The sequence below is a fragment of the Malus domestica genome, chromosome 02 (assembly GCF_042453785.1).
Source record: "Malus domestica chromosome 02, GDT2T_hap1".
NCBI lineage: Eukaryota > Viridiplantae > Streptophyta > Magnoliopsida > Rosales > Rosaceae > Malus > Malus domestica.
In genome coordinates, this window is record NC_091662.1 from 7314068 (window position 1) to 7334152 (window position 20085).

General features: G+C 36.0%; 4 protein-coding genes across 8 annotated transcripts; 2 read left to right on the plus strand and 2 right to left on the minus strand.

The window, feature by feature from the left end:
• Positions 1 to 1478: 1478 nt before the first annotated feature.
• On the plus strand, positions 1479 to 6602 carry LOC103406958 (oligouridylate-binding protein 1-like). Of its 4 annotated transcripts, none has more exons than XM_029089193.2 (13): positions 1516 to 1856; positions 2319 to 2419; positions 2752 to 2813; positions 3148 to 3250; positions 3461 to 3537; positions 3617 to 3678; positions 3785 to 3872; positions 4221 to 4296; positions 4390 to 4420; positions 4544 to 4663; positions 5062 to 5147; positions 5604 to 5777; positions 6076 to 6602. In XM_029089193.2, the coding sequence occupies exons 4-13, from the start codon at positions 3188 to 3190 to the stop codon at positions 6352 to 6354; spliced, it is 1056 nt and encodes a 351-aa protein (XP_028945026.1). In that variant the 5' UTR covers positions 1516 to 1856; positions 2319 to 2419; positions 2752 to 2813; positions 3148 to 3187; the 3' UTR covers positions 6355 to 6602. The 4 variants fall into 4 exon arrangements, with proteins under 4 accessions (XP_028945020.1, XP_028945023.1, XP_028945026.1 ...); XM_029089200.2 differs by having other exon boundaries at positions 1519 to 1856; positions 3461 to 3531; XM_029089187.2 differs by lacking the exon at positions 2319 to 2419 and having other exon boundaries at positions 1479 to 1856.
• A 902-nt stretch (positions 6603 to 7504) lies between these two features.
• LOC103406845 (FCS-Like Zinc finger 13) lies at positions 7505 to 9093 on the minus strand. The gene is made up of 2 exons (XM_008345824.4): positions 8290 to 9093; positions 7505 to 8081 (listed from the first exon to the last, which is right to left on the minus strand). The coding sequence occupies exons 1-2, from the start codon at positions 9021 to 9023 to the stop codon at positions 7919 to 7921; spliced, it is 897 nt and encodes a 298-aa protein (XP_008344046.2). The 5' UTR covers positions 9024 to 9093; the 3' UTR covers positions 7505 to 7918.
• A 4487-nt stretch (positions 9094 to 13580) lies between these two features.
• LOC103406959 (beta-galactosidase 15-like) lies at positions 13581 to 16226 on the plus strand. Of its 2 annotated transcripts, none has more exons than XM_070807345.1 (6): positions 13581 to 14330; positions 14435 to 14538; positions 14629 to 14738; positions 14830 to 15069; positions 15168 to 15376; positions 15446 to 16226. In XM_070807345.1, the coding sequence occupies exons 1-4, from the start codon at positions 14233 to 14235 to the stop codon at positions 14842 to 14844; spliced, it is 327 nt and encodes a 108-aa protein (XP_070663446.1). In that variant the 5' UTR covers positions 13581 to 14232; the 3' UTR covers positions 14845 to 15069; positions 15168 to 15376; positions 15446 to 16226. The 2 variants fall into 2 exon arrangements, with proteins under 2 accessions (XP_070663446.1, XP_070663447.1); XM_070807346.1 differs by having other exon boundaries at positions 13670 to 13821; positions 13956 to 14330; positions 15168 to 16226.
• An 881-nt stretch (positions 16227 to 17107) lies between these two features.
• Positions 17108 to 18117, minus strand: LOC103406846 (ethylene-responsive transcription factor ERF017-like). Its single transcript, NM_001328748.1, is given in 1 exon segment — positions 17108 to 18117. A coding segment is annotated over 1 exon segment (708 nt). The 5' UTR covers positions 18076 to 18117; the 3' UTR covers positions 17108 to 17367.
• Between the last annotated feature and the right edge of the window lie 1968 nt (positions 18118 to 20085).

Below are 20085 nucleotides of genomic sequence, written 5' to 3' on the forward strand. Positions count from 1 at the left end.
AATATTTAAAAGGATTTCTGACCGCACGATATACGATGAACGAATATGATTCACAAATTCCCGGAATCCTCACAAAAAGGATCCATGTTCATTTTCATTTGCTACCAACCCTTAAAAGTATGTTTACTTGGAATGAGTGAAGCAATAAACCCCAACATGGTATCAGATCAACTAGATCCCCTAATTGATTTGACTCGTAAAATTTTCAAGTATTGAATTACGAGTTTTGAAGTGGAACTTACATTGTTGATTATGTTCTGCATGTGAATTAGCACAAAAAAAGATTGAGATCCAGGATAATTCTAATACTCATCCGAAGGGCTTGAATCATCAACTTCTCATTGAAGTGGACAAGAGTTGTATAGAGCTACCAAATCTCTCGTTTCTTGAGTTCAAATCTTCTGCATTTATTTTGTGCGTGACCTCTCTGTGGCTTATCATTAATTGACACGTGTCCATAAACTTAACGATCCTTAACTTTGTTGTCCATAAACCTAACGAGTGTCGCTTTATGGCTACACACAAATTAGGTGCAGAAGATTTGAACTCTCAATGTCTCAGTGGTACCTATATTGGTGAATTGAATACTTTCTACGAATTGAAGTCTAATGGCAATTGAAGTCACTACACTATTTAAGGAGACCCCGAATTAGGCCGGATGATAACTTGTTGGGCTTAAGTTGACTCTTGAGGATTTATGATACATCCTCCACCCAATAGCAAACTTATTGCTTTTGTGGCTCAATCTATGAAATTGGTTGCTTTCTGGCCCAACAAGAAGGGACTATTTTTGTTTTATTGTTATTTAAAAAAATATCATTTTCTTGCAATTTTTTACTTCGTTTATATTTCACAACCAAAATAATTTATTTTCTTTGTTTAAATGATTCATATAACTTTTTACAACAATATTATACTATAAAAGGAGATGAGGATTAGATCAGATCAGGCCACACAATAAGTCAATCATTAACTAAATATCGAACTTAAGAATACATCATCCTCATCCTTTTGAATCCAACTTAAAGAGTTTTATTTGTTAGTAAAGAGAAATATTACTAATTTATTAAGGGGATAGTAAATTTTTGATTTATTCTTAAAAAGTTTTATTTAAATTTTTTTATAAGTAGTTGATTTCTATTATATGATTTCGTCATCCACAAGTTAGTTGAACATAAAAAATTAGCCTAACTACTTATTTATTTAGTTTTTATAAAAAGGAGACCTACTTGCGGTTTTATCATGCCAATCCATTTTTTTGAGTGATAAAAGACTCATAAAAATATTTCAACTTCTCTGACCACCATTATTTGATTCCTCGGCACCAGAAGTTTAACCTACGACTGTATAAATTAGGCATTCATAATTATGTTTCCAATATAAATGACACAATAATCAAATGGGATAAAATACCACAACAAAAAAAAAAAAATAATAATAATAATTTAAATATTTTTTATGGTAAAAAATAAAAATTCGGCAGATATAAAAGCGGAGACTCTCTCTGCTCATTTTCTTGAATCAATTCCCAATCCTTTTGCTTTTTCCTTCTCATCTTTCCCTCCTCTTCCAGAGGGGTTTTTTTTTTCTTTCTTTTTTCCCTTTTTTTTTTGGTTTTTGGTTTTTCATTGTTTTTCTTCTTCTTCTTCCTCCCTCGTTTCCCTTGTAATTTCACCTGCGTCTTCGTTTTTCCCTGAAACCCTAACCCTAAAATTGCAATTGCTAAGCAATTTGTATAAACTCCCCAATTCTCTTCGTTGCGTGAGGAGGACGATATGCAACAGCAGAGGTTCAAGCAGCAAGCCATGATGCAGCAGTCGCTATACCAACACCCTGCCCTCTTAGGGGCCCCTCAGGTTCTATTCTCCCACTCTCTCTCTCTCTCTCTCTCTCTCTCTCTCTCTCTCTCTCTCTCTCTATCTGGTTTAATTTGTTTAATTTGTTCACTTTGTTGGGCCAAAAATTTGATCTTGTTAGCTGTTTGGATATGGGTATTTGTTTGTAGGTTGAAATTTGTGCTAGACGTTTGATAAAATGTTGTTTTATTACCATTGAAATTATTTATTTTCGGGGATTTTTGTTTTTGGTTGATCTGTGTGCGGCTTTGTTACAAGGATCCTAAAAGTTGGATTTTTTTTCCAGAAATTTCTGTAACTTAATTGGAATTCAGCAGAAATTATCTAAATTTAACTGTTTAATGTTGAAATTTTATATCAACTGTAATCATGTAATGCTGTATACTTTCTGGGTACTTATTCTCCATTGAGGAACCTCATTGTTATACATATAATGTGGCAAACTACTGTTTGGTCTTGTAGGTTATCCTGCTTGTTATTATTTCCTTGTTTCTATTTATCTACTGTTCGACAGAGGGCGTATAAAGTGTGCATAAAGAACAGGTGGAACAATATCAGTATCGGTAAATGACTGTGCACCTCTAAGTATTAGTATTTGTCACTACTACCTATATAAATTGGAAAATTGGAAAGGGAAAACTCTATCGGGATTGCTCGAAACTGATGGGGGTAGCTATTATACATAGATTGGACTCTTGCTGTCAATTTTGATATCATATGCCAGCTTGTCTCCAAGCCTGTGGTCGTCTTTTATTGTTTCAACCATTTGTTTGCTTATGCATCTCTTTTAAGTTTTTGTGGGGAGTGTAAATTCATTACTTCGGCTTTTTTTCCTTTTCCTTTTTTGCTTTTTTTTTTTTTTTTTTTTTTTTTTACAATTTTTTTTTTTTTGCAGATAGAGCCTATCTTGAGTGGAAATCTGCCTCCTGGGTTTGATTCAAGTACTTGCCGCAGCGTGTGAGTGTTGTATAGATATTTTTCTTTTTCTATTTTATTTTACTCTTCTTTACAACTAGCTTCCTTTGTACTCGTTGAAAATAGTTTGTTTTATCGCCTGAAATATTTAGTTCGTATGTAAATGAATGCAATCTATTGTGCTAATAATAGTGTGCACATGCATATCAGGCACAGTTGCCTTTTTCTGACATGCATAGATATGTTATTTATATTAAATATATTTGGGATGGGTAATGAGTCATTGTATATTTGAAGCATCTGCTAGGTATATTGCATTTCTCTGTCATTTTATCAGATTGCATGTTATAATGTTGTAATTCGTGAAACAATGCAGTTATGTTGGAAATATTCACCCACAAGTTACCGAACCCCTTATGCAAGAAGTTTTTGCCAGTACTGGTCCACTTGAAGGATGCAAGCTCATAAGGAAGGATAAGGTGGGGTTTTTTTGCCTACTTTGTGTGTTTTTCTTTGGATGGGGAGGTTAGGACAGATGATAGATTCTTCTTAGTCCCGCGAGAATTTTTGTCTGTTTGTACTATTTGAGGATGAGCTGTGGGTTCATATGAAATGTTGGTACTTTTCATTAGTGCTCTTTTAGATGTCCTCGGTAGACTTTTTACTTACATGTTGTTTCCTCAATGCAGTCATCCTATGGATTTGTTGACTACTTTGATCGTAGGTCAGCTGCTCTTGCTATTGTGACCCTTAATGGCAGGCATCTGTAAGTAAAAATCTTTACAGAATCATGTTGGCTCTCGTTTTTTTGGTGGTGTCTTTTGCTGAATGTGCTGTTTGTTCAGATTTGGGCAGCCGATTAAAGTTAATTGGGCATATGCAAGTAGTCAGAGAGAGGATACATCAGGTTTGTATATGCATCAGTTTTCATGGAGTGATGTGTATGCATTAGTTATCATGGAATGATATGTTCCAAAATTTTAATTTCTTATGATTGTTATGTTGGCGTGCAGGTCATTTTAATATTTTTGTTGGTGATCTTAGCCCTGAGGTTACTGATGCTACACTGTTTGCATGCTTTTCTGGTTATTCCAGTTGTTCGTAAGATCCACTTCCATGTCTTTTGATTTATTTATTCAACATTGATGTTTACTGGCCGACCCCACTTAGTGGGAAAAGGCTTTGTTGTTGTTGATGTTTACTGTTATTCTGCTGATGCCTTTTGATAATTTGGGTTTTTTTTCTAGGGAAATGTTATTGGCACTCCAAAAATCTTATTCTACACTCCTCACAAGTGTATTTTTCTTTCTAAATATAGAAAGTTTGGAGTGTAGAATGAGAATTTTGGAGTGCCAGTAACAATTCCCTATTTCTATTGGATAATTGAAGTACCTCCATCTCAAACATACTTGGCTGTTTAAATTAATTTGATCTGATTGCTGTCAATAGAGATGCTAGAGTTATGTGGGATCAGAAAACTGGGCGTTCAAGGGGCTTTGGGTTTGTTTCTTTCCGAAATCAGCAGGTACTGAAATTGTTAAACATTTCCTTTTGAGTTTTTGTTCTCACTCTGGTTGGGCTCGTTATATGATTGTGCCACTGGTTTTTTTTGGTTCAGGAGGCCCAAAGTGCAATTAATGACTTAAATGGTAAGACAATGTACATTGTTTTGATGGAAGTTTATTTCCTTGCATATGTTATTTAGATTTTGGTTAGTGTGACTACCCATTAAGAAGTGCTATGATGACATAACTCTTGATTTGATATCTCAGGAAAGTGGCTTGGAAGTAGACAGATTCGGTGCAATTGGGCCACAAAGGGTGCTACTTCCAGTGATGACAAGCAGAGTACTGATTCTAAAAGTGTTGTAGAGCTGACGAATGGAACGTCAGGTAAACTGCTTCATTTGTAACGAAACAAGTTTCTGTAGTTGCTTATGTAGAAGTAACATTGGTTTTGTGTTCTCCCTTGTATGTTACTATCCTTGATTTGAATGAGTGGTGTAGCTCTCGTTATTGTTATTCTTGATAAATGTGTAAGAAACTATTATTTTTGTTTTATGAGGGCACGTTTGCTAGGTAATGATTTGTCTTTAGATCTTGCAGCTTAAATCTGTTGTCTACTCTTTGTTTTCCAAAATGTTTTTTTTTAATCGTACGAAATTATCTTGAATTGGAATCAGAAATCTTTGAGTAGTGAAGATGTTAGATAAGATGTTCACTTTCTAATTTTCTGCCACATTTGTGTTCCCATAATGATGAGCTTACTGTTTTTGTGTTTTCCCTTGCAGACGATGGTCAGGAGAAGCCTAATGAAGATGCTCCAGAGAACAATCCTCAGTATACTACAGTTTATGTGGGCAATCTATCTCCCGAGGCAAGGATTTCATTTTTAACTTTAACTTTTAAACTGGTTGTGGATTGGCTATATCTTTTCTTTTTTTACTGTAATTACAATGTTCTTGTGCAAATGAAGTCAAATACTGTCTAGACTAAATACATTTGAGTCTGAAATTTCTGTTAAACATAGGTAAATAAAGTGTGCAAGAACCGATTTCTTCAGCAAACTAATGTCAGCTTATCACCTCACTGTTGGTTTTGATTGTGCTTTTATATGTATACGTGGTGGACAGCTGGCCCATTTTCAAAACTGCAAAGTTACCAATGTTATAAGGTCATAGGTTAATAGCGTGGTAGTGGTAGGATCCATGGGCAAACAGCTCTGCTTAGCATGGAACTCCCATTGGGCATAACAAATAAATGTCTACATTTGTCAAAATTGCACAAAAAACAATGAAAAATGTTGTAAATAGGATTTACCATTATTCTGCAGGTTACTTCAGCTGACCTCCATCGTCATTTCCATGGCCTTGGTGCCGGAGTTATTGAAGATGTTCGGGTGCAGCGAGATAAAGGTTTTGGGTTTGTGAGATACAGTACGCATTCTGAAGCAGCTGTGGCTATCCAGTTGGGGAATGCTAGGTTTCTGTGTGGCAAACCGATTAAGGTACACTCTTGGCGGAGTTCACAATTCAGTTGAATTACCAATAATTGACAAATTTTTGGCAAATATGTTAGATTTTAGATGATTGCTTTTTCTTAGTATTAGAGTGTTGAGTGTTGTGTGGAGCAGGCACATATGCTTGTTTTAAATGTTTGCAATATGTATATGTCCTAATGGTATTGTCAAATGATCAATTGGCTTTACCATCTGATGTTTTATATATTTGCGATATGTATTTGTTCTAATGATGTCGTTGAGTGACCATTTGGCTTTATCTAATGTTTTCCGTTTCTGTTAACAGTGTTCATGGGGCAGCAAGCCTACTCCACCAGGGACAAGCTCGACCCCCCTGCCGCCACCAGCTGCAGTTCACATTCCAGGTTTCTCAGCCGCCGACCTTGTGGCCTATGAAAGACAACTGGCATTGAGCAAAATGGGTGGCGCCCAAGCCCTCATGCTTCCGCAGGGTCAGCATGCACTGAAGGCAGCCATGGGGTTGGGTGCTGGAGCTAGTCAGGCCATATACGACGGTGGCTACCATAATGTAGCAACAACTCAGCAACTCATGTACTACCAGTAACTGAGTCGGGACCCCCCCCCCCCCCCCCCCCCCCCCCCCCCCCGATATACCTCGACGCTGAGGAATACGTGTTTGAGAAAACCTATAGGATGTGTAAACGTTTTTCGGTTTTCCTTTTTTTCTTTTCGTTTTAAGGTGGTTTTCTTTGTAATTTTTAGATTTTATGTATCTTTATAACTTATACCTGCACTGTGTATATGGATACTGTGCTTTTGTAACATTTCGGGGTTATGACCTTACTCAGCTTAGCATGATCTTATTGACAGCTTTCTATTAGCGAGTCATTGTGGGATTTCATATTACCAAATGAACAGTCTAGATGGCTTCAAGAGCTTCGGTTGGAAAGACTTTATGTGCATACACCCGTCGGGATTCTAACATGTAATCGGTTGTATATCTCCTCTTTCTCACTTGTCAAGTGACCTAGTTACACTATCATGTAACGAGAGAATCAGAATAGTCGCATCCAAAATTCTGCCCTAGTAGGGCCACGGGATTTCTGACTCGTTTGGTGGATGAGACTGGTTACGAATATCATATAAAAATTTAAAATGGACTATTGCACATCCGACTTTAGTTGTGGATACATGAATGATCCCCACACTTAATTTTTCTTCTGCACACGATTGTTCATTTGTCTCTTAATTCCATTATTTTATTTAACATGACGGCCAAAATTACACTTGGACTACCAAGAGAGAAACGTGTGTTTACTTTGTTTAATCTGATGATTAAAATTACACTTGGAATTGTCGTAAGAGAAACAGGTGTACGAAAATCATTTCTCTTGTAAATATTATGGTCTTACAAGTCTTTTCCAGGGGAGTGAGACTGATTGAACTGAACTTTCCAGGCATCAATACTCTATAGGATATGGATGCTCTTTGTTGGTGGACGCTTAATTTTGGGGGGTCACTGTCTAATTTTTGCTGAGAAGTCATCAAAAATGGGGTCCAACTGTGTCCGATTCGAAGGAGAAAGCTTTCAATCGAATGGGACTGGATTTGTACACTTTATCCTCTTCAATTCGTTCGATTACTGATTACTGTAAAGTATATTTTATAGAAATATTCCATAACAGTAACACAGTAAAAGCCACTAGCTAGCAATAAAATAAAGACTGGAACAAAATCTTTTTTTAGAGACTGTCTGCCATACGAACACAATTTGAACCGTTTTAATATGCAGAATCATGAAACTCGAGTTTTGAGATTCTGTAATACGAACACAGTCTGAACCGTTGGATCAGCAGAACAATTCGATACTCTCGTCGGACCATGTATAATTCAAATCAAGATTTATACATGTTCTTTATTATTCAAAATTGTTCATGTTTGTCATAACAAAATACAAGCCCGATCGATACCATTTACCCAAAATTTTTGAAGCTGCTTCAGAGGACCTGGAAAACACAAAGCTCCTTGGGATTTTATCCCCTGTGATATGGTCCATATTAGCCTGCTTCTTCGTCAAAACCGACTTCACAAACACCTTCTTCTGTTTTCAAATTATCGTCACATATGTATAAATGTATAGCGTATGGCCGTCTATGTAATTATCTGCCTTAAATCACAAGAATCCCAGTGGAGAAGACGATCTCCTCTCTCGAACACGATGATCTCGAAGCATCTGCTGATCTCAAAGCTTCTGATCTGCACTGCTCTTTCCTCTCATCGGCAATTATCTGGGTTGACCGACATTCTGTGCTACAAAATGCCTTTTCTCCTCTGTAAAAAATAACACATAAAACATTAGTCACCTAATCAAACATAACACCAACAAATAAAAGCTAAACACTAAGAAGAATGGTTTTTAAGGTTTTTTAACCGCTCTTCTGTACTCAAGTTCGAATATTTTACCGCTGGTTTAGATTAGATTAGTTAGAATATCACTCGAATAAATGAACAAGAAGAAAAGATTGTCAAGGTTGTATACCTGTACATGTATATGTCCTTTCCATGAAGGCTTTTCTTGCACAAATGGCAGCAACTGAGAAAATCCGACGTCGGAAAAACCGAGCTTTCAAGATCATCGTCACATATAGTCAAACCACCGTTACCGGTAGGGCGGTGCATGGCACTTCCCGCGCAGTCACCTCCGTCATAGTACACCTTCGTGCATGGCTTGTTTTGTCCACGAAGAGTCACGTAAGTATAATTCTCCAGACTATCTTCCTCAAATTCTTGGCCACCTGTTGACGAAAACCCATCACTGTTTTTACCCGAGTTCACCGGAATCGGGTCGGACCGGTTCGTGTTCGGACAGAACACGCCGTATTTTGCCAATATTTCACGTCCGTTAAGGGCTGATTTTTCCAAGGCAGCTACTATGCCCAACCCAACACCGCCAACGTCGTAGCTCTTCAAGCCTCTAGGACTCGGAGAAGGTTGCATCTTGAGGTCCAATGGACTTCTAGGGCTTGTCCCCGTGTCGGAAAACCCTGCACGGTTGCCGGAAACTAGGAGTTCCGATATCTTTCCGATCATCGGGAAAGGTCTCTTGGCAAACTTCAACATAAGAAAAGTGAAAGTGTTGAGTGTATTTGGAATGCTCTTTAGTTTTAGGCTCTCCAATATATGATGGTGGAGTGGGTGGACATGGGACTTAGCCCATGGTTTTGTTTTGGAATTATGTGGGTGATGATTGTTTTCAAACATCCATGAAATCATTGAGTTACTTTATGGGAAATGAATTTGGTATGAGAACTTGAACATAAAAAGCACTTTTTCTTTTTTTAAACACTTTATTTTAATATGTTTGTTGATTTTCTTTTATTTGTTCAATTCAATCAATGGTTTGTATCAATAAAGAAAAGCGTATAAAAATAAATAAAACGTATGCTCATCATTTTCCTTTTTCATTCTCGTTTTATCTTTCTATCTCATTTTTATCTGTAATTTAATTCTTATTTGATTTGTTCAACCACCTGTTAAAAAAGAAAATTTTAGTTCAAATGATGAAGTTATAAATCTCAACCGCTCAATCGTTCAGAAAATACTAACGATGTGTTCGCCAAATTAATGACAACAAATCAGTCAAATACTAAAGAAAGATAATTTTTAAAATTAAGATTTATAAGTTCATCATTTTAGTTTATTTCTCTATAGAAATAAGAGTAAAAACTTGGTGCAAAAATCACTTATTTCTTTAATTATTTCGAAAATGCTACAGAATGATATTTTGTAAACCACATGTGAACTCTCTAATGGATTTGCATTCCCTCTTGAGCAAATGGTGAGAATCTCTCTAAAAGTTATAATAATTGTAACCGTTGGATTTTAAGGAATCCCTCTAAAAATTATAATAATTGTAACCGTTGGATCAAAATTCAACAGCCGATGTTGTGTGATCATGAGGATCCCCATCATTTGCTCAGGAGGGGATCCAATTCCCTGTCTAATAGAAGCATGACTTAATTGTATTGGTAAACTCCATTTCTATTAGAAAGATTGTACAGAAGTGGTGATTCCTCTTAAGATCAATCTAATTATTAAGTACATGATTATTATTTTATCATAAAATTGGTTCCAATCAATGACTTTGTCAAGAGGCAATTGTTTAGGAAATGTCCTTTTGCAATTATTGGGACCACATACTCAGTCAGGGCCCACCATAAGATTCCTTTAGCTTTAGCACCGTCGGATTGGCTTCACGTGTAAGAGATCCAAAGGAATTGTGCAACCGCAATAATTACGAAACCACTAAAACCACTAAAAGAGAGAGCTGTATGAGCCCACAGAAAACTGGGGGCCCATTTCCGGCATTGAAAGCGATGCGGGCCTGGTTTCTTGTTCGCAACTGGAAATGACTATAATACCCTTGCATTATGATGTTCCCATAAGGGGACAAAATACAATTTGTTTGAGAGTATTAGCTGTCTTCTACGTTTTATATTCTCAATTTTTAATTGGGTGACTAAAACGTGTAGTTTTTATGTAACTTTTGAATGTTCGTTTTTAAATTTTAGAAAATTTATTTATTAAATATAAAAATTAACTTATTGTATTTCAAATGAGTTAAAATAGAGATACGAGATTTCAATTCATGTTGTGAATACATCAAGCATATTCTGATCTGTTAATGTTGATAATAAGTTGTTAAATATTTCGAGAAACACACATTATTACTATTTTTACAGGCTTATGTAAATAACTCTTAATTGAGAAGATTAAATTGTTATTCAAAGAATCTACTCAAACATTTTGAATAAATTTAAAATATGTAATTATGTATTCAGAATAATTCAGGCTAATAATTTAATATTGAGAGATATTTAGTAATAAGATTTGTTTTACTTTTTTATGTGTGGTGATGAAAGCCTCTAATCTTTTTCATATAATAAAGAGGAACACCAATTCAAAGAAAGGGAAAGGCTTTACTATTGTATTACCAGCATAGGGCAATTTGGTCATTTGGTTAAGTACATGTTTTACAAGAAGAGAAAGCTCCAAAAACGTCAACAAACCACGACGGGGCCTTGAAAACCATGTGTGGCGATATTTCCCCGTACATAAACATCAAATTTTGGATCTATCACAGACGGCGGTAAATCTATTCTATGTAAATTTATTTTCATATAAAAGTAAACAAGACTATGACGAAAGTCTACAAGAACAATTTATATACAACGAATTAATTCTTCCTAGTGTCTCAAACGCCACAAAACAATAAACCAATCTAAATCGACACTTCTTTCAGTGGCCAACGACAACGACCTAAGAATCATATACACATGAGAGGGCGTCAAGATGTTGACAACATTAAATTATTAATTGCAAAACAACAATTAAAATATAAATAAAAACTAAAATTTATACATAAAGTTAAAATATATTGAAAAAACATGTACCCTTCAACCTCAACTTTCTACTTTTTAAATTATAATTTTTAGATGTAAGATGTCGACGTACCATTTTTTACCTTCACCTTAATATTCGAAAGCGATATCACCTTTTGGCCATGTATGGACTTTTGCTACTCCATTATGTTCTTTGTTTTTTGGTTAAAACTACTCCATTTTGTCCTGGTCTTGTACAAGTTGATCAAATATTCACCAACCAAGTTGAGCTTCATATGAGCCATATTAGTGTTGGGTCGAGTTACGTGCATCAAGGCCTAGTTCGATGAATGGGCTCGTCGTCGAATAATGCTAACATAAGATCGATAGGGTCAGAGGTCGCGATGCCAAAGAAGCACTTGAATTGCTTCTTAGAAAAAACTTCAGTTATATGCTTCTTCCGGTAAGCACTTAAGTATTTTTTTCAGAATTCACTTGTGCTTTTACTGAAAATTAGTTCTATTAACATTTTCACTAAAAACGCTTTCAATTATTTTAAAATACTTCCGAACGAGCTCTAAACCCCTTGAAAACGCTACCTTCGGCTGAAAACGTTGGAATAAGAAAAATGGCATTGACCAAGGTAAATGTTAGTTACTCACGAGTTCTTATGGAAGGACCAGGAAGGATCCTCTTTCTGGCAGTCAGCAGTGTCTTAGAACTGTACCAAATTTTCCAACTACTCTTGACTTTACATTTTGAGTAAATTGTACAAATGGTCCCTCAACTTTAATCAAATTGGAGCAATGGTCCCTCAACTAAAAATCCATTACCATTGGTCCCTCAACTTATTAAAATATGTAGCTATAGTCATTTTCATCAATTTTGTCAAAATTTTGTCAAAATAAGCTATGTTGGAATGATCATTTATATAATTAGGGTCCCTTAACTCATCAAAGTGTATAATTATGGTTCTTTTCGTCAACTATGTCAAAAAAATTGTCAAAATGAGTTATATTAGAATGACCATTGCTACAATTGGGTTAAAGTTAAAGGACAATTTCTCCACTTGAATTAAAGTTCAGGGACCAATGGTAATAGATTTTTAGTTAAGGAACCATAACTGCACGTTTTGATAAGTTGAGGGACCAAAGGTAATGGATTTTTAGTTGAGGGACCATTGCTCCAATTTGATTAAAGTTGAGGGACCATTTGTACAATTTACTCTTTTTTTTAAGTCTTACATAACATAGATAATAGAACAAACCATGGAATCAAATTAATTAAATGTTGCAACAATTAAACTATGAAATAATTCACTCTCCTTTCATCTTATGGGAAGATGAATAATAAGAGGACCCTTGTGAAGGTCCATATACGCAAGGTTGAAAGAACTGTATCGCCGGAGCTGTTTACTGCTTCTGGCTTTTCGTTTGCTCATGCCACAATTTTCCCAGGAAATATGCATGAAACCAGCTGCAGGTCTAGTGAAAATCAAGCAAATTGCAACACAAGGCGTACAACAGAACACCAAAATGACTGAAAATTAGAGCATGGCCCAAAGGCATACATCAGGAACAGGAAAGATTAAATTTACAACAACATCAGCCAGCTGATGAAGCTGGACGACCAAACACATCAGGAATGCTACGTAGAGAAACAAAACCCCCATACACATATGCTCATATTTTATTGGCAACCTAACAGGCAGTAAAGCACTTAATTTAAGACAAAGGGAAGTGATTTTCAAACACGTTTTTTTTTTTTTTCCTCACACCCACTCATGTTTATTATGGCATTCGAATTTAAAAAGGGGATGCAACTTGCAAGAATTCTCAAAAAAAAAAAAGAAAAAAATTAAACAAAGATCTTGAGTGAAAATCATAAGTAGAAAATGCAAGAGTGGAACACCAACTGCCTTGCCAACTACCAATTAGGGTTGTTCATGATCTTCTGTTCCGGAAGCCTATAAAAATGTAAGAGTAAATTGTACAAATGGTCCCTCAACTTTAATCAAATTGGAGCAATGGTCCCTCAACTAAAAATTCATTACCTTTGGTCCCTCAACTTATCAAAACGTGCAGTTATGGTTCCTTAACTAAAAATCTATTACCATTGGTCCCTGAACTTTAATTCAAGTGGAGAAATTGTCCTTTAACTTTAACCCAATTGTAGCAATGGTCATTCTAATATAACTCATTTTGACAATTTTTTTGACATAGTTGACGAAAAGAACCATAATTATACACTTTGATGAGTTAAGGGACCCTAATTATATAAATGGTCATTCCAACATAGCTTATTTTGACAAAATTTTGACAAAATTGATGAAAATGACTATAGCTACACATTTTAATAAGTTGAGGGACCAATGGTAATGGATTTTTAGTTGAGGGACCATTGCTCCAATTTGATTAAAGTTGAGGGACCATTTGTACAATTTACTCTAAAAAAAAACATAAGTTAAACAGTTTAAGCTCATGAACCACAAATCATACAAGTATCAAAACTAGAATTCGATAAATTAAACTAACCTGTAGAAGCAGAGGACAAAACAGACCTCTAAATTGTGCACTTTCTCCTCTCTTGCAAATACTCCATGCTCAAACGAACAATAGGACTTTCGTTTAGTAGAGAGCGTGTAATTTGTGAGAGCAGTTCGAGGAAATACGTACACCATTTCCTGCCTGGTCTGTTGGTATTCTTCCTGATTAATTGCAAAAAACTTTCACAACTATTGTTTCATGTATATATATATATGTGTGTGTGTGTGTAATCTGGTTTATTAAGTATTTCTGAATTTCTTTTGCATACATATTTTTAGGTCAACACACAAACAACAGTTAAGGTGAAGGTAGTGAACAAAGCTGAAGATGAACCCGAATCATTTGCTTGGTCGTGGAGGCCTGAGACCATTGATGACACCAGACTCCTTGCAATGGGAGAAGGTACTGCAAATCAACTTATGGATCAAAAAGAAGCTGGAAACGATTCTGGTGATTCTCTTTGGTACATGACAAGGTCGTCGTACCCAGTGCACAAGGCTCCCGCTTTACGCAGGGTCTGGGAGAGGTGAATGTCGGCTAGCCTTACCCCCATTTATGGAGAGGCTACTCCCAAGTCTCGAACCCGAGACCTATCACTCATGGGCGAAGGCACTTGCCATCGCACCAAGTGCGACCTCTTGGTACATGACAAGGTACTGAAGATATTTTTATTTTTATTTTCAAGTTGTTTTTTCCTTCCATATATATATATTTAGGGTTTGATTTACTTAATTTATTTATCTTGAATTTTGGCCAGTGTTCATCTCAAGAAATATGAACCAATCTGGAGCAAGAATATGGCTTTAAGGGTCAATGACGCTGGTTTTATTCTTCTTGCATATGTCAAAGGGGAATATGTTGGTAAGATTAACCAATATTGTTTCTTGATTAATCTTTAATATACTTACAAATTTGTTGTTTTAAGGTTATTTATTTTCTCATCCTTCATAGGTTCTCAATGGGCTCAATACTACGTCTTCAACTATGTTTTCGAGAAAAATGTCAAGTTACATCCTGGAAAGAACATTATTTCATTGTGGAGTGCTACTGTTGGATTTCCGGTTAGTATTATATTGTTAAAAACAAATACTTAAGTGTGATTAGTTTTTTCATTTTATTTAGAACTTTGAATCCTAATTTGAATAATATTAGAATTACGGAGGTTAATTTGAAGAGATCAAAACTGGAATTCCTTGTCCTTTTGTACTGGTTTGTGGGACAAAATGGTGATGAAACTGTGATCAAAGTTCTATCCGCACACAAATGGCCATATATACAAGGTTGGACTTCATGGCTTGAAAAACAAGCTCTTCAGTACTGATTCTCGTTACGCTCCTAGCTGGTATAACAACAAAAAACTGACTCGTTAACCGGATGCTGACATAGTACAAGGTAATTATACCTACTATATATACAAAAATTTAACTCAAATATGATTACTTATTAAATTTGACAAACTATAACATCTGTTGTTGTTTGATTTTGTTTAGGCAACCTTCAAAGCTCCTCTTGGAACTGATCCAATTGCCGTGGACTTACAAGGTAAAGGTCACGCTTGGATCAGTGGTCATAGTATCGGGCGATATTGGCCGAGTTATTTGTCATACGACACTGGTTGTAGTCTCGATGCTTGTGCTTACTGTGGTTCATATGATAACAAGAAGTATTCCTTCAACTGTGGCAATCCTACCCAAAGATGGTAATAACTTTCTATTTTTTCGCATTCAAGTTTATTTACTTAGTATTTTAATAACGAGTTGTATTGAAGGTACCATGTTCCTCGATCTTTTATGCAAGACGGGGAAAATACAATTGTTTTGTTTGAGGAGTTTGGTGGCAATCCATCTCTTGTGAATTTCCTAACTATCCAAGTTGGAGCTGTCTGTGCCCATGCATATGAGAATCACACAGTGGAATTGGCATGAGGTCGTCCAATTCTGCAACCAAGTTTGCTAGTTTTGGTAATCCACAAGGAACCTGCATGTGGATCATTTGATAAAGGCAGTTGTGATTCTGCAAGTGCATTGTCCATATCCTTCAAAAGGCAAGTCTTTTTTTTTCTGAACTCTTAAATTTTCTGTCAACTTAAATTTCATGAACCCTAATTTTCTATTTACATTACTATAGCTAAGAAATTCTTATTTCTTTTTCCTAATGATTTTGTACGAATGTGTGGGCAAAGGGAAGTGCTCGATCGATGTTTCTGACAGCAAATTTGGCTCAACAAATTGCGGTGATGCTGTGAAGTGGCTGGCTGTGGAAGCAGTTTGCGAGTAGAGTTTAGGTTTTTCTTAATAATTTTGTACCATGAAATTAGTTATACTAGCTAGCATGATGATCTAAGTATCTTGTTTTGTAAATTAACTAGGGTTTCTATCAGTGTAGTCGGTGTTCAAAGGCACTGCAGCTTTAATTTCTGTCACTTAGTACTACAGTCTCGTAGTATTCATCTTCACTTGTAAGTAAGAGATTTTAGGTTTGATTCTCGCCGACAGTGAATTTGAACTACATTATTGCTAGCTCATTATGAGGCTTAGCCTAATTTCCCACTCCCTTAATGTAGATAATATCGTTTGTGCAAAAAAAAAAAAAAATATATATATATATATATATATAAATGTTCTAGTAGTTCAAATCTCAGAGAATGATATATAGCTTGAGGGATGAGATTTTCCATCTGTCAATGTATAACAACCAAACTTAAATGATTTAGCAAATTTCTATTCCCTTAACAAAACTTGACCATCTCCTGGTATTCTTTTAGTTTTATGAGATGAGTCTTGATTTTAGTTCAAATTCAAGTCTCCGAAGAAGACTGTCGCTAACGAGACCTTGGCCAAACGTGAACATTGCACATTACAAGTGAATTAGTGACGTTTAATATTATTTTAACATGTCACGTGTTGTCCCGATAACTTGTGATTGCATAGGTAAGCAAATAGCAATACCGTTTTGTTGGATAGTTGGATTCGGATAGAAGCACCCATGGTGTAATTGGTTAGGTGGCCTTTTCACTACTGCCGGACCCTCTGGATTTGGACTGAGATATAATTAAGATGCATGACTTGTTTAAAACGAGATATAATTAAGATGCATGACTTGTTTAAAACGTGGGTGCATACTAGAGTGTTATACAAAGGGATTATAATGCCCTTTCGTTCATATTTTTTTTAAGTAAAAAATAAAAAAAGAGATTGCAAGTGGTAGATTAGTTTTGAAGACAACGTATTGTTCTTTTATTCACTGTATTTTGAGTTTAAACATTTTCTTTTTAGTTTAACTTATAAGAGTACATCGCTTAAGATAAAAAAGAATGTTGAATAAGAGACGTAGGTTAAACTTGTTGACTATGTGACACGCAAGTTTTTTTTCTCGAAAGATGAAAATAGTTTAGAGTATTGCTCAGTCCAAAACATGAATTAAAGACATATTTCCACTGAATTCTCAATGAATAAATACAAAGTTCACAAAAATCTACACCATCTGTGGGAAATTTCTTTGTACCAATAACATGAACAATGAATTCAATCAAGGGGATGGCCGCACAAAAATTGGTTCATCCATAATCCGGGTTTTTAATCAAAGCTCCACAAACTAAAACTATTCGGGGCTCCGACCCGTTAAAAATTAATTAATTAATTTTTTATTTTTTTTTGGTAATTTTAATTTGTACTCTACTTCTCTACTTCTCTAGAAATTCCAGAGGAAAGACTCCTGGGCCGGATTGAAAAACTGACCGTCCAAGTTCTCTTCCGCGTAATCAACGGCCGGCGTTGGTGCCGCCGATGCTGGACTGAAAAACTGACCGTTCATTTCATCAAATCCCGGAAACAAACCGTACTCCGTGGCGTAATTACCCGACCCGAATGAACCAAACAGGTCCGAAAGCGACTCGTTTGGAGTCACTTGAAAATCAGTGTCCATGAAGGCGGTCCCACTGCCCTCCGACAGGGACGGAGACTGAGACTCGGCCTGCAACTCCGACATGGACTGACACTCAGCCTGCGGCGCCGACATCGACTGGTGGCTCCTCGGAATCTCCGAATTCGCGAACCTCGCCGCCTCGACCTGGATCTCGGCAGGGCTCAGCGACCTTCCCCCAGGAATATCCGGCGGGTTGTCGGGGAAATTAAACTTGGCGGTGCGACCACGTAAGCAAAAGAGTGCCGCGTCGAAGGCACGCGCCGCCTTCTCTGGCGTGTCATAGGATCCCAACCAGATTCTCTCGCGGCAGTTGGGGAGGCGGATTTCCGACACCCATTTGCCCCACTTACGCTTGCGGACGCCCTTGTACTTGACGTCGTTTCGCTCGGAGGGCTCCCCGCTCGTCTGGTTCAGCATGGACGACGACGACGACGACGACGACGTATCAAAGATTTTGGAGAAGTGGTTTGACATGCAGTGAAAGTGCTTTTGCGAGAAGTGCTTGTTCAGTTCTTTGTGTTCTTTGTGGGTTATGGGGTTTATGGAATTTGCGGCCGGTGGGTATATATATGTGGGGGAGGGGGGGGGGGGAGTGTGGGAGGAAAGGGGGATTTGACTGAGGACTGCGGGTGGGTCAAATACTTATTAGCCGCGTCTGGGGAATGGCATTTGAAGGGACAAATGGCGGCTTCAGAGAGTGGCAGTACGAAATTTTACGCGGGGGAAGAGCCTCAGAGAGGCGGGTTTCGAAGCACGTGTGTTATTTGTTCCTCTGCGGCTCGTGCACTGTACCCCATATTTTTTTAATTTTTTTTCTTCATTTGGAAAAATATGAAAATCAAAGCAAGTGACTAATTTGGGAAAATTTTGGACTCGCAATGTTCCCATGGATTATTATTGGTACCTAAGATTGAATTTGATTTTTATTAACAATGTCAATTAGAATGAATTACAATAATTTTAATAATATTTTGTGTTTAACGTAACATAGGTTTCAATTGGAAGTATTGAGAGCTGAACACCAAGGTCTCGAGTTCGATTCTAATACTTGAGTTTAGGCTCACGTTTTCAGTTTGCGCAATAATTAAGGTTAGTTATCATGCGTTTTCTAAGGATTAATAATTCGACACCACTTTAATATTGCGGTTTAGTATTATTATTCTTCAATTGTAATGAAATGTTGTTAAGTTTGATTCTCGTGCATGGTGAGTTTGAACCTCACCCCTTAGTGTAACTATACCGTTGTATATTAAAAACAAGTTTGTTATCCAACAAGATTGCAAAATGACGGAATTATAGTTCATTTTTAGTACCAAACATAGGATTGCATTGAATTAATCTCGTCTACACCCAAACATAAACATTACCTAATAACTTTTTGTCAAAATTGAACATAAGATTGTATAATAACGAGAGAGAGAGCGATATAATAGCATGTGGTCCAATATTTCAATGATAGGGTGTTAGCTTCCACACTTGAGTTTCAATATTGAAAATTTTTATGTCCTAAATTATTGTAATAATTTTGAACATTCTTAACTCCTTAATAATAATAAATTAAAAAAAAAAAAAGAAGGAGTGAGAGCGATATAATAATAAGGGATCCGAAGATTCTGATGTGATTATAGACATTCTATCTCAAAGGAAAGTCAAGATACTATTAATTAAAAGGAAAAGTTCATATTGATAAGAAAAAAAATGGAAAAGTTCACATTGATAAAAAAAAAAAGAAAAGGAAAAGTTCATAATCGCTTAGAAAGAAAATAAAGAACAAAGGAGCTAAGTTTTCAACGGTGCATATATATATGTATATGATAGGATTGGGGACACATACTTTTGACATGTTTTTGTGGAGCTTAGTTCATAATGTATATTAACGATCCAATAATCTATCTTGTATGTCTTACCTTAAAAAATCATGTCTACCGAAATCCCCAAAATTCAAAACTATATGACCACTGAATTAAATTTAGTGTTTCTTGTAAAATCGTATTTGTCCATTTTCTTCAGTACAAATGAATGTCATAATGGTTTCAGATTTGTCTAATTTTTTGCAAAGATGACACGTGAATGATGCAATAAAACACACACTATTTAGATCGTTGAAATGCTTTGCAAAGTGTGCTTTACAAAATGTGTGTTAAAATGTGTATCAAAAGCGTATATTTTCGAATCCTTATATATATAAACATGCCCTCTGTTATTAAAATAAGAATAAGCACGCGCGTGATTCTCACTTTGATATTGTCAAGCTTATTAAACAAATAATGAAAAAAGATGGTAGAACTGAAGAATGAAGTCCAAAACCATCATCTATATATGCACATACAGACTATTACTATGAATTAGTTCACTCACTAGCAAGTTACTAAGAATTATTCAAACTCGATCGTCAACCCGCAATTATAAATTATGAATTTAGTATAAACATACAAGGTACATATGTAAACACAAGTGTTAAATAATGATTATTTATAAAGTGCA

Excerpts from the sequence above, each read along its gene's own strand:
- LOC103406959 (XM_070807345.1), top strand. The coding sequence starts at position 14,233 with ATGGAGAGGCTACTCCCAAGTCTCGAACCCGAGACCTATCACTCATGG. Across the intron at positions 14,331-14,434 it reads ACCTCTTGGTACATGACAAG|TGTTCATCTCAAGAAATATG; the intron begins GTACTGAAGATA and ends AATTTTGGCCAG. Across the intron at positions 14,539-14,628 it reads TGTCAAAGGGGAATATGTTG|GTTCTCAATGGGCTCAATAC; the intron begins GTAAGATTAACC and ends CATCCTTCATAG.
- LOC103406958 (XM_029089187.2), top strand. The coding sequence starts at position 1,776 with ATGCAACAGCAGAGGTTCAAGCAGCAAGCCATGATGCAGCAGTCGCTA. Across the intron at positions 3,873-4,220 it reads TCTGGTTATTCCAGTTGTTC|AGATGCTAGAGTTATGTGGG; the intron begins GTAAGATCCACT and ends TGCTGTCAATAG. Across the intron at positions 4,421-4,543 it reads TGCAATTAATGACTTAAATG|GAAAGTGGCTTGGAAGTAGA; the intron begins GTAAGACAATGT and ends TTGATATCTCAG.
- LOC103406845 (XM_008345824.4), bottom strand. The coding sequence starts at position 9,023 with ATGATTTCATGGATGTTTGAAAACAATCATCACCCACATAATTCCAAA. Across the intron at positions 8,082-8,289 it reads AAGGACATATACATGTACAG|AGGAGAAAAGGCATTTTGTA; the intron begins GTATACAACCTT and ends TATTTTTTACAG.